The sequence below is a fragment of the Nannospalax galili genome, unplaced genomic scaffold (genome assembly GCF_000622305.1).
Source record: "Nannospalax galili isolate Female #2095 unplaced genomic scaffold, S.galili_v1.0 scaffold1263, whole genome shotgun sequence".
NCBI classification, from domain to species: Eukaryota; Metazoa; Chordata; class Mammalia; order Rodentia; family Spalacidae; genus Nannospalax; species Nannospalax galili.
In genome coordinates, this window is record NW_008349124.1 from 226,509 (window position 1) to 240,119 (window position 13,611).

Consider the following 13,611-nt stretch of genomic DNA (forward strand, 5'->3'; position numbering starts at 1 on the left):
TGTATGCTAAGCAAGCATTCTCCAACCTGTTTTGTTGTTGTTGTTGTTGTTGTTGTTGTTTTGTTTTGTTTGTCTTTTTGAGACAGGGTCTCTTTGTAGCCCCAGCTGGTCTGAAACTCACTATGTAGACCAGGCTGGCCTTGAACTCACAGAGATCTGCCTGCCTCTGCCTCCCAAGTGCTGGGACTATAGGTGTGTGCCACCATGCCCTGCTCCAACCTCAGATTTTTATGTTTTAATTAGAAAAGACAGTAAAGGCAGAGAGGCAGTAGGTTTACAAATGACATGTGATGTGCCTGCTTGGACATGCCAGCTTTGGCTTTCTCCACAGTCCCAGGTGATCAGCAGGAGGTAGTGACTCACCACAAGCCATCCTTGGCTGAAGGACAGTCCTTTCTACCATGGGGGAATTGCCACAGCCATTTCAGTTCTGTTTTCATATTTTCTCTTGCAGTGCCCAAGACAAAGATTTTAGCCACAGGAGGGGCATCTCACAATAGAGACATATTACAGGTAAGTGCTGGCGGTGGTCCTGCATCTCACAGCAGAGACATTTTATAGGTCAGTGCTGGCAGTGGCCCTGCATCATGACTTCTTCCCATCCATTGCATATAGGAGTTAGAGATTCATCAGAAAGGACTGCCTTCCTTCCTTCCCACAGGACCTCCCGGAACTTCCTGGCTCTCACTCTCCAGGAAGCCAGCTCTATGATGTTAGAGCTCCCGCCAGGCAGCCTTTGTCTCCCACTCAGGAATTCCACTGTTATGTACGGTGCACACTCCGCTAGCAGCACAGATGGCCTCTGGAGTCACATGGACAGTGCCTTCCCCATTACAAACTTAACATCCACCATAGTGTTCCTGGCCCTCAGGGTGTCTCCTTCCTGGTTAACTCTGTGTCTCCAACCATTCCTCTTTTGTGTGTGTGTGTGTGTGTGTGTGTGTGTGCGCGCGTGTGTGCGCGTGCACGTGTGTATGTGCATGTGGAGGGCAGAAGTTGATGTTGAGTGTCTTCCTTAGTTGTACTCTGCCTTATATTTCAGGACAGGGTCTCTTACTGAATCCAGGGTTTGCAGACTCAGCTGGACAGGCAGGCCAGCAAGCTCTAGGGATTTGCTTCCCCAGAACTGGGATTACAGGCACATGGTGCCATATCGACTTTTTTTTTTTCTTTTTGTCTTTTTGAGACAGGGTCTCCCTGTAGCCCCAGCTGGCCTGGAACTCACTATGCAGACCAGGATGGCCTTGAACTCACAGAGATCTGCCTGCTTCTGTCTCCTGAGTGCTGGGACTGAAGGCTTGCGCCACCACGCCTGGCCATGTTGACTTTTTTAACTGGGTTCTAGGAGTTCAGAATCAGGTCCTCATGCTTGCATGGCAAGCACTTTACTGACTGAGCCATCACCCCAGCCATCCAACAATTCATCTTGTGACACAGTTGCTAGGCTCTGTCCTTCCTTTATCTAACTGTGTATGACAGGAAGTGAAATTAACCTGCAGATTCATCAGAAGGGCAGAAGTTGATATCCCACACTCATGCTATCACATCATGGAGCCATTGGCTACTCAGGGTGCCCCTGTGCACTTTGGGGTAGAGCCTGTGCTACCTTAGATGTTTGAGTAACTGCATATGCTGTTGAGTTTGGATATACTTGTCCTAGGTAATATTCTCTAGGAATGGAGCCTGAAGTAGGAATTCTTCAATTTGTGGTTGTTTAGAGTATTCCCAAGGAGGAAAAGAGGGGGTACTTAGGACAAGGCAGGGGAGGAAGGATAGGCCAGGATGTAATGCTGACTGAAGTCTGCTTCAACCCTGTCTCTTGGGGGACTGAGGTGCCTGACATAACCAAAGCTGGTTCTGCCTTGTTGCCCTGGGGAGGGGTACGAGCAACTCTGAGGTTGGCCTCTGTTCAGCCAAGGTCAGGTCTCGTGAACACGAGTACTGAGAGCTGTTAGCCATCAGTGCTCTCAGCAGCTAAGCAAGAGGTACACATTGTCCAGTGAAGGGGGTCCTGGCTGGGCATCAGTGGCATGAAGTACAGTATTTCTGATCAGCTAAGAATCTCCCCTTCCTGTCCCACTGTTCCAGAAGTCTTTTCTTTTTTAAGTTAAAAAAAAAAATTGCCAGGGCCTCCCTAGTTCTTGCCTGCCTGGAAGTCATGTGAACCAGGCTGGCCTTGATCTCACAGAGGCCTGCCTGCCTGTGCCTCCTGAGGGCTGGGGTTAAGGCAAATACCACCACACCTGCCATAAATTTTTTATTTTATGTGTATTAGCATTTTGCCTCCATGTAAGTACACCCGTGCATGCAGTGCCCATGGAGGTCAGAAGAGGCCTCAGATTCGCTAGAACTGGGGTTACAGATGGTGTTAGCTGCCATGTGGGTGCTGGGAATCAAACCCAGGTCTTCTGCAAGAGGAGCCAGTGCTCTTAACCACTGAGCTGTCTCTCCAGCCCCCCAGAAGTCTTTTCCATGTAAACTCTTATAGCTACAAGTCTCCCATTCTAAATGTATGCTGTGTATGATTTTTTTTTTTTTTTTTGGTCATGGTGGTGGTGTTTTGATTTTTGGATAGAAATGGAAAGCTTCATCATCTCCCCACCTTCAAAACAAACCCTTGCTAGTTTGAGTTTGTTAATTTTATTCTGATATTTAGGTGTTCCCAGCACTATATAAGTGTGGCATTTGGTAAGCATACCTCCTGAATCTTCTTCCATGTCTCTGATAAATGGTTAATGGATAGAGATGTAGCTCAGTGATTTGGCACTTACCTAGCATACTTGAGGTCATGGGTTCAATTCCTAGCACTGCAAAGAAGTAAATAAATAAATAAATAAGTGGTTAGAAAGTACAGGATAGGGCTAGGGAGGTGGCTCAGTTGGTAAAGTGCTTTCCATGCAGACATGAGGACCTGAGTTCAAATCCCAAGCACCCATGTAAAAAGCTGGGCATGGTGGTATGCACCTGTAATCCAGCCCTTGGGTGGTAGAGACAAGAGGATTCCTGGGGCTGCTGGCCACCTGGCTGCAAGCCAAATGAGAGACCTGGTCTCCAGAGAGTACAGTGGAAAAGTGATTTAGAAAGATACCTAACCTTGAACTCTGACCTCCACATGTACCCACACACATGCACACTTCCCCCCATGCACATGCACACAGACACAAAATTATAGGGCATTTTACATTACATTACATTGCCAATTCTAGCACTCAGGAGACTGAAACAGGAAGAGCATAAGTTTGAGGTCAACCTGGGTTATGTATATGAGCTACATGGGGAGACGTCTTTAAGAAAAACAACAAAAAGTACAGGAACAGTCTGAAGACTGTAGCCCTTCCCTGGGGACTTCCTCCAGGCCATCCTGCCTGTCACCAGCACAGCATGTTGTACTTCTAAGGTGGCAGACGAGGAAGGGGAGCAGAGCCTGGAAAATTTAAAATGATCTCTCTGAGCAATGACTCACCCAGTACAACCTGTGTCCCTCCCAGGTACTTGCAGATGTGTTTGGTGCCCCAGTGTATGTCATAGACACTGCCAATTCAGCCTGCGTGGGCTCTGCATACCGAGCTTTTCATGGTAGGTCGATGGATGGAGCATATATATCTTTGGAAGTGGATGGGAACCACTGGGCTGGGGAAGGCTCTAGAATGGGGAGAGAATGGTTTCCCATAGTGTCTTGAAAGCGTTAGCCTCATTCTCCCTCCTGGCAGGCAGGAATGAACCTCTACCCTTTGTCTTGTATTCTCAGAGTGGGGAAGGGGAGGCCGGCTCCAGACTGAATGAAACCTGGTCAGAGACAATCTCTGCAGAGGGACACTGGAAAAGACCGCAGGGTGTGCTTAAGGACAGCATGAGTGTGGGTCTGGACAGGAGATGAAGGCAGAGATGAAGATGTGGATAAAGTCCAGAGCCATGTTTTCAGCAATAGCCTGACACAATGACAAAGGTGGCAGAGCAGGCAGTCCAGAACCTTGGACAGCTCCCTGGAAGCTCAGTGGCTCTGTGCCTGGCACCCATCAACTTCACGCACTGTAGGAAGCACCCTTGGCCTCCTCATTTAAACTGCTTTGCCCTGTCTTGTGTCTGCTAGGGAGCTCCTGGCTGTCATGTACCTCAGAGGCTCCATCCCTTCCCTTTAAGGGTACATTCTTTGCCTGGTTACTTTTCACTTCTCAACACACCTGCTTAAACTTGATTTTTCTTTCAACATTGAACATGAATGCAAGATGTACACTTCTCTTACTAACCTATTTTATCCTCCACCCTCTCTCTGCATTATCTCATGAAACCTCAGGCAAAAGATCACTGGGGAATAAGATCACTGGAGAATTTATTTCCAAATGATTACTGCCCTGCTGCCTGCCCCACCCCCTCATACTGGGGATTGGACCCAGGGCCTCGTTAGGCAAACTCTGTACCACTGAGCTACATTCCCAGCCTCTTTTTTTAAAAATCATTTTATTGTAATGAAATCACAATTTAAAACATGACACAGCTAGATTTTTGTAGCCACTCAAACACTTGCCCAGTCCCAAATTCTGCATCTCAGTGAACTTCTGTAGAGTTAGAGGCCATTTTGAAGCTGTAGAGATTTGTTTGAGTTTTACACTTTCACTATCAACTACATTTTTATGGACTTTTCTACCACAAAAAAAGAAAAAAATTATGACAATTGAAAGTAGAAAAATAATTAGCTATAAATATCCTCTTTCAAGACTCATGTGCCCTTTTGCCTACATTTTTCATCCTCATCCCTCATCACCTAATTACTCTCTTGGTCTCCTTTCTAAGTGTTATACTGTACCCACACATACAGCTGCTCTCTCGCTCTCGCTCTTGCTCTTTCTCTCTCTCATCTCTACTGTTTATTTTGAGACAAGGTCTCACTAAGTTGTTTAAGTTGATTTTGAACTTGCTCTGTAGTTCAGGTAGGTCTTGAACTTACAGTCTTCCAATACATGTAACAAAAGTCACTCCCGTTTTAAATGATTTTTATCAAATTTGCTGAGTTGGCAGGGACTTTTGGTAAATTTTCTGAGTTGTACAACCGTCACCATAATCCAGTTTTGAAATATTTTTGGTTTTGTTCTTGTTCGGGATCTGGGGATGGAAGCCTGGGTCTTCTTCCTGCTAAGCAGGCACCCTGACACGGAGCTGCATTCCCACATTATGGCTGAACACCATTTTATCATCTTAGCAAGTTCTGTCAGACAAGTCACAGAGAACCATTTGTTTACAATGTGCATGGATGTGAAGTAACCTTTCCCCTCTAGGCCTTGCAGGAGGGACAGATGTGGCCTTTTCGGAGGCCATGAAGTTGGCCCCAGATCCCAGCCTGGCTGCCACCCCCAGCCCAGGAGCTTCCCAGGTAAGAAGCATTGGATCTTGTCTTAGCATTCACATTGTGAAAACAGGCCAGGGTCTTTTTCTTTTTTCTTTTTTCTTAAAAGGTAAGCTTTTTTGTCAGGAATGGTGGTGCACAACTTTAATCTCAGCACTCTGGAGGTAGAAGCAGGCCAATCTCTGAGTTCCAGGCCAGTCTGGTCTATATAGTGAGTTCCAGTCCAACCAGGGCTACACAGTGAGACCTTGTATCCAAAAAACAAAAGAAAAACAAAAGGTAAGTTTTTATTCGTTCATCATCTACATTAAACCTGAAGTACTCAACTAGGGGAAATCCTACCTTTTTTTTTGTAGTACTTGAGATTGAGCCTATGGTCTCGCCTATGCTAGGCAAGCACTCTACTACTGAGCTAAATCTCCAGCATACACTATTTGTTTGTTTATTTATTTTTGTCTTTTTGAGACAGGGTCTCCCTGTAGCCCCAGCTGTCCTGGAACTCAGTGTGTAGACCAGGCTGGCTTTGAACTCACAGAGATCTTGCCTACCTCTGCCTCCCAAGTGCTGGGATTAAAGGCATGTGCCACCATGCCTGGCATTATTTATTTTTAATTGTTTTAAAAAAGTTTTTTATGTGTATGCATGTATTGCCTGCATGTGTGTTAGTGCACCCATGTCATGGAATGCTCATGGAGGTCAGAAGAAGGTGTGAGATTCCCCTGGAACTGGAGTTACAGACAGTTGTTAGCTGCCATGTAGGTGCTGGGAATCAAACCTGGGTCCTCTGCAAGAGCAGCCAGTCCCCACTTTTAAAATTTATCAAGAAAAATGGTACAAAACAAGTCAGGTTGTTAGCTGGAACTTCCTTGTATTAATCTCTTTATTTTTATTTATTCTGTGTGTGTGTGTGTGTGTGTGTGTGTGTGTGTGTGTGTGTGTTCATGTCATGACCAGCATGTGGAGGTCAGAGTACAAGTTGCAGAACTCTGTTCCTTCCTTCTACCATGTGGATCCCAGGATTGAACTCAGGTTGTGGCAGTGAGTAAGTGCTCTCCCTGCTGAGCCATCTCACTGGCCCAGGTACTGTTGCTCTCTTTAACAGGAATCTGAAGGTAGTGTTGCTGTAATGGTTCAGGGTCCTAGGTCACGGTCACTGCAGTTCCCCAACTCACCAGTGGACAAGGGGACCCTAATGTGAGCCACATAAGCATATAAATTTCCTGGTAGGCTCAATTTTCAAGAGTAAAGAAAAATAAACAGAAATAAAATACATTAATTTTGATAAAAGATTTTGTTTAGGACCTGGAGAGATGGCTCAGTGGTTAAGAGCACTGGCTGCTATTGCAGAGGACCTAGGTTTGGTTCCCAGCACCCACAAGGCAGCTAACAACTATCTGTAACTCCAGTTCCAAGGAATCTGATGCCCTCTTCTGACCTCCACAGGTATTATGTGCATATGGTACACTTACATACATGCAAACAAAATACTCATACACATAAAATAAAAACAAATCAGAAATTTTAAAATTTCATTTAGTCGGGTGTTGTGGTACATGCCTTTAATCCCAGCACTCCGGAGGCAGAGACAGGCAGATCTCTGTGAGTTAAAGGCCAGCCTGGTCTACATAGTGACTTCCAGGACAGCTGGGGCTACAGGGAGACCCTGTCTCAAAAAGACCAAAAAAAAAAAAAAATTTCATTTAACCCAGTATACCCAAAATGTGATAATTTTAACCTGTAACTGGTTCAAAGATATACTGATGTGATTCTTCACATTGTTTATGCATGAAGCTTTTGAAATTTGATATGCATTTTATTTTATATGTATGAGTGTTTGCATGTTTGTATGTGTACATGGTATGCAATGCCTGCAAAGGGCAGAAGAGGGGATTGGATCCCCTGGAACTGGAGTTACTAATAGTTGTTAGTGGCCATGTGGGTGCTGGGAATCAAACCTGGGTCCTCTGCAAGAGTAGCCAATGCTCTTAACTACTGAGCCATCTCTCCAGCCCCTTATTTTGTTTTTTTGAGATAGGGTCTTATATAGACAAGCCTGTTCTGGAATTCACTGTACAACTGAGACTGACCTTGAACTCCTGACCTTCTTGCCTAACCTCCCAAGTGTGGGATTATAGACATGCACTACCATACTCAGTTTTAAATAGTGCCAGGTATGGAATCCAATGTTTCATGTGCGTTAGGCAAGCACTCTACCAACCGACTCACATTCCCCAGCCCTTGGTGCATGTTTTGTGCCTTTGTTTGTAGGCATGTTTCAAGTTCACAGAGGCACATGTGGCTGTGGCTGCTGTTTGGACAGTGCAGCCCATGTGTTCTCTATGTGGCTGTCACAGATGTCTGCACTGGTTCTGAACATCATCCTGCCACACAGCTGGAGTTATCAGAGGATATTAGAAATAATGACTTCAGTCTAACAGTGACCAAAATACCTGAGTGAACAACTTAAAGGAGGATTTTTTTTCTGGCTCATCATTTCACAGAGTTTTGTGTAGCCCAGCATGGCAAGGAGGAGTGCCAGAGAAGCTCACATCATGGCAGATGGGAAGCAGAGGGTAACACAATACAGGAATTGGCAAGGGTTGGGTATGATGTACGTGCCTGTAATCCCAGCACTTGGGAGGCTGAAGCAGAAGGATTGCTGCAAGTTCAGAGGCTCCTCTGAGGTAGTGAGACCCTAATCTCAAAACACAACAAAACAAAAAAAGGAACAATAGATCAGACCTCGCAGAATCTAATCATTCCCAGAAACCCACCAGTTGGAACCAAGCCTCCAATACAGAAGCCCCTGGGGGACGTTCAGTATTTAAACCAGAACAGTAACTGTGCTGTAATGTGGAGAGGAAGGGAGACCTTATCCTGGACAGCTGTGTGAACTGCTGTATGGGTTACCCCCTTGTCTCCCATTGAAGAAGACCCCAGGCAGAGGTCTCCTCATCCACCTGTTGGAGTGCCACAGTGTGCCTGTGGCAGTCTTATGACTCTAAATGTTGAGTGGTATCTAAGAAGATCCCTAGTGGGCTTGGGGCCCTGCATTTAGGGTACTTTCCTTTGGAGAGCTTCACAGAAGTAAAATAACTGGGTCATAGCTATGGTCCTCAATATACATAAAATTGCATGGATCTCCAAAAGGGTTGTGCCACCAACCTTCACCAGTTGCACATTGAAAGCCAACCCCTGAGTCTCAGCACCAGAATTTGTTTTAAACTTTTGTAGGTTTGATAACAAAAAATCATTTCTTGTCATGATTTACAGGGTTTGTTTGTTGTTCTTTTAGCTGGGTCTTACTATGTGTAGCTTTGGTTGGCCTAGAGCTTGCTATGTAGACTGGGCTAGCCTCAAACTCAGAGACATCTGCCTGCTTCTGCTTTCCAAGTGCTGGGATTAAATGAGTATGCCACCACACCCAGTGGAATTATAAAATTCCAAGTTGCAACCAGACGTCAGAGGCACCACCTCTCCTTCATAATAAACTGCTCTTTCTGCCCCTCCAGGTCTATGAGGCCCTTCTTCCCCGCTATGCTGAACTTGAGCAGAGAATCTTGTCTCAGTCTGGGAGGGCTCTGGAGTGAATTCGGCAGGCCCACCTACCCAGTGATCCCCACCTGCCCAGACTCCCTGCCGGCATCTACCCTCTTGCCTGCCCTGAGCTGCTCTGTCTTCTGTGCTGGCTCATCGGAGTACTTCTGTACTGCTCAGGACCATCCTGAAGCTGGCCATGACTCCCTGAAGATACACTGGCTCTGTGTCCCAGGGTGGGAGAACATCTCTCCCTCCCTGTCTTTTATTCCAGGAGGCAGGAAAACACAGAAAAACTAGGAAGGAAAACTAGGGTATGGCCACCAAAGATTATGACTTTCCCCGCCTCTCAAAGGCAGAAAGCTATCTTAGGTCCAAAATCAGCAGATGAGGGGAGACAAAGCCCTCTCCTGGCCTCCTCCCTCTCTGAGCAGTACTCCATAATCTGTGATCCTCAGCCACTCCACCCCATACCTTGACTCCCCCATTCTATCCTCTCCAACAACCCAGACTGCATAGTCACTTCTCTTCCTGATGAGCATTCCAGCTGTTTCTGCCCTCCTGTTTTCTGAGGTGCCCTCCCAGCATCCTCTCCTATCTGCCCATCCTTTCCCATCCTTCATTGGCTCACCCTTCTCTCCTCAAAGCACCTGCCCTTTCTCACCTCTTGTGCCCTCTTCCCTCCCCACACCTGCCTGGTATAACTCATCACTTCTCACCCAAGACGATTCTTGTGGGCCTGGTAGATACCTTTCTTGTGCCCTCCCCTGGCTCTGTCCATAAGTTGCTTGATTGGGGGCTCACCAGGTCACCTGGCTGGACCATCTCCCAGGCTGTACACTTTAGCGTCCTCTTCTGTCTTGTGTTGACAAAACTGTGTCATTTCTCTGAGAAATTTCCAAATTCTGGATTTCCTTTTCTGGAGTCAGGATCTCAAGTGGCCTATGCTAGCCTCAGATTTGCTTTAGAGCTGAGGTTGACCTTGAACTTCTGATCTTCCTGCCTCTACCTCCTGAGTGCTGCAATTACAGGCATGTGTCATTACACCTTGTTTATGCAGTGCTGGGGATCAAACCCTGATCCTCATGAACTCCAGGCAAACTACCAACTGAGCCACATCCCTAGCCTGGTTTTTTTTTTTTTTTTTTTTTTTGGAGTACTTTATGACTCTCACTTCCACTTACCTTCCTATATTTCTATAGATGGTAAGTCCTTCGTCCATCCTCTCATACTTCTCTATTCCCTGCTCAGACATTTGCAAAAGGTCTTCTGTGGCCTTATTCCTACAACATTCTCCTGATTTTTCTTCTGCCATAAACCTTCGCTAAACTGTGGACTCCATTTAAAACCTGAAGCACTTGTGATTCTCGCCCAGAGTGGAGAGATGCTGCAGGCAGGTCTGAGACCTGGTGGACAAGAGCAGTGACTGATGGGAAGTCAAAAGGAAGGGACTGAGGCAGTCAGAGCATCACATCTGCTAGACATGAGTGACCCTGTAAGGGAATGGTGTCCCATCAAGGCGTGGTGTGTGGAAGGGAAAGAGCAGGCAGCAGAAGATAGCAGCCCATCAGCTGCCACAGCTAATCCAAAATGCAGAAGGAAGCAGGCACTTCAACATTACATGGTAAAGAAATTTTACATCACTGACGAACAGCAAAGGGCTTTCTTTGGACCTTGAAACAGTAAACTGTAACGCAACATTCCAACATGAGTTTTATAATAAACGATTGTGGAGGTAAAAGAACACCACACATGACAGAGTCAAACCAAAAGGAGAATGCAGCAAGCATGTGTGAAGAGACCAAATTTGAGAGAGAATTTTAGGAAATAACATCACAACAGACTCAAAGACCAGGTTAGGACATAGCCGAGAGGAAGTGGGTATGGATGGAAGTACGGGGGCACCAGAAAGAAGGAACGAGGATATAGGCAAAGGGAAAGACAACGGACAAGTCAGTGGAGCCGTATTAATATTTTAAATGACCCAAATAAACTTATGAAAACAAAACACTTGAGTAGTATTTCTCTAACTTGCCTGCTTGCTCCCTTCCCCCCATGTTAGCAGTCCTGGGGCTTGAACCTGTGACTTGGTACATGCTGGGCAAGCACTCTATCACTAGGTTTGCATTCCCAGCTCCTGAAACTGTATCTTGAAATGTCTACCTTGTTACTTGGGAAATTGACCCAATTCTAAGATGTGTTGAAGGTGAAGGGAAAGCTACCAAGGCTTCTAGACCAAAAGATGTGTTTTCTCTTACAAAGGAAAGATCAGGTTTGTGTCACACTTCTCAGCAAAATGAGATAGCAACCGAGCAATATTTTCAAGAAACTTTTAAAAAGCATAAGGGTGAGTGAGATGGCTGAGCTGGTAAAGGCACTTTCCACCAAGCCTGACGACCTGAGTTCAATCTTCAGACACCACATGGTAGAAGGAGAGTGCCTGTTCCTAGCAGTTGTCCTCTGACCGTGTGTGTGCTGTGGCATATGCATGCCCCCCCCAATCAATGAACAACAACAAAAACGTGTTACCAGTCTATACCTAGCTAAGCTGTCCTTTAAGTTTCAAGGGTATAAACAAACGTTTTAGTCATTCAAGAGCTAAGGTTTCCTCACAGCCTCTTCCTTAGGATTCTACTAAAATACAGTTGTCCTAGTAGGAGATGATGGGGAACCTGAGCAAAAGGACGAGGCGTGGTAACGTGGATGCATAATGTCAAATGGAACATGCCCAGACAAATCAAGAACTAGAAAAGTAAGAGGGGACATGTTTTCGTTTGCTCTCTGTTGCTGTGATTGACACTATGATCAAAAGCAACTTAGGGGAAGAGCTGGTTTATTTAACTTACACTTCAGGTCATGGTCCATCATTGAGGGAAGTCAGGGCAGAAACCATAGAGCAATGTGACTTGCTGGCTCACAGGCTTATATTCCACTAGCTTTCTGTTTTTTTCCTTTTTGTTTTGAGACAGGGTTTCACTATGTAGATCAGGCTGGCCTGAAACTCAGATTCACCTGCCTCTGCCTCCTGAGTGCCAAGATTAAAGGTGTGCACCACCACACTAGCTTTCTTATATGGCCCAGATCCACCTGCCTAGGGAATGGTGCCACTCACAGTGGGCTGGGCCTTCCTTTATCAATCATCAGTCAAGACAGTCTGTCACAGATAGGGTCACAAGCCAATCTGGTGTGGATAATTTCTCAATTCTGACTGTCAGATGACTCTAGGCTGTGTCAAACTGAGAGTTAAAGCTAACAGGCACAGGAGAAGAGGAAAGGAAACTACAATGACCTTGTTGCACATGCAATATTGACAGGTCAAAATTATTTAAAATTGCAAATCAAATAGTTGATGTTTAAATAAGAGAAAAGGGGAACTAAGCAATAAAAGCATTCTGTACTACTAAAGAATAGCATTATAAACAATATAATCACTACAATAAAATGCAAATCTCGGAGCCAGTGAGATGGCTCATCAGGGTAAAGGTATTTGCTGACAACCTGAGTTTAATCCTCAAACACCATATAGTAGGAGAGCTAACATTCACAACTTGCCCTCTAACCCCCTCATACATGCTACGGCACAGACACGCACCCCTATACACAGTGCACACACACACAAACACAAGTTAAAAAATCTCAGCTGGGCGTGGTGGTTCACACCTTTAATTCCAGCACTCAGGGAGGCAGAGGCAGGCGGATCTCTGTGAGTTCAAGGCCAGCCTGGTCTACATAGGGAGTTCAGGCCAGCTGGGGCTAAATGGAGGCCCTGTCTCAAAAAGACCAAAAAAAACCCCCAAATCTTCAGTGTCCAAAGAAACAATAAAGGTAATGAATCACATAATAAAAACTGCATAGTAAGTGCAGCATCATACAGTAAACGAAAGTCCCAGTGTGAGTCAAATCAGCACATGTGAGACTTCCATCTATTAAAAGAAAAAGAATTTCCAGTGTCTTACAAATGAACATGGAATTGTCTTGTTTACAAGAGACATCTAAAATTAGTGGTTCACAAAGACTAAAAAGTAGAGTGGGGAGCAATGTTCCAGACAAACAGAAACCATGAAAAGCAGATTACAATATCCATTCTCGTAGGGCAGAGTTCTTGAGAAATGATAGAGCAGGGCACCATAATGCTAAAGGCCATGACTCACGACAGCGATATACCAATTATGAACACTACAGTCTCAACTATTTGCTTTGTCAACTTGAAATGACATTCTTTGAATCCTGTTGCTTGTTCCACAGAGTCCTGTGTAGTTTTCTTTCTTCGTTTATTAGTTGGGTCTGGCCTGCCAAAGCACATGACATTTGTATAACAACAACAGGGAAAAACAGAAAGCTGAAAATAACTGAGAAATATACCACTGTCTTATTCGGGAGAGACAACCAGGTAGAAAGAATTTCTACAAATCAGATCTCTCTCTCTAAAAAAATACATATATATATATATAATTTCTCTTTCTCGCTCTCTCTGTGTAGACATGTGGAGGTCAGGACAATGTTGGATGTTGTACTTTTTGTTTGACACAGGTCTGAAATTATGCTGAGTAGGCTATATTAGCTGGCTGCGGGGCTTCCGGGGATCCACCTGTCTCCACCTCCCATCTTGCTGTCCCTGGGATTTCAAGCACATGCCACCATACCTGGCTTTTCCCCTGAGTTCTGGGGATCAAATTCAAATCCTCATGTATACAAGGCAAACGCTTTACCAGTTGAGCCAACTTCCCAGCTCA

The 13,611-nt window shown here is 45.3% G+C and overlaps 1 protein-coding gene across 8 annotated transcripts in view; it reads left to right on the top strand.

Annotated features, from left to right (window-relative positions):
- The window catches only part of Xylb (xylulokinase), a 57,472-nt gene extending 46,584 nt beyond the window's left edge, over positions 1-10,888 (top strand). For all 8 annotated transcript variants that reach the window (XM_029570095.1, XM_029570096.1, XM_029570097.1 and 5 more), the window contains 4 exons: positions 455-513; positions 3,489-3,576; positions 5,274-5,368; positions 8,854-10,888. In XM_029570095.1, the coding sequence (XP_029425955.1) occupies positions 455-513; positions 3,489-3,576; positions 5,274-5,368; positions 8,854-8,931 (320 nt within the window). In that variant the 3' untranslated portion in view covers positions 8,932-10,888. The remainder of the gene's footprint in view (positions 1-454; positions 514-3,488; positions 3,577-5,273; positions 5,369-8,853) is intronic.
- The last annotated feature ends 2,723 nt before the right edge of the window (positions 10,889-13,611 follow it).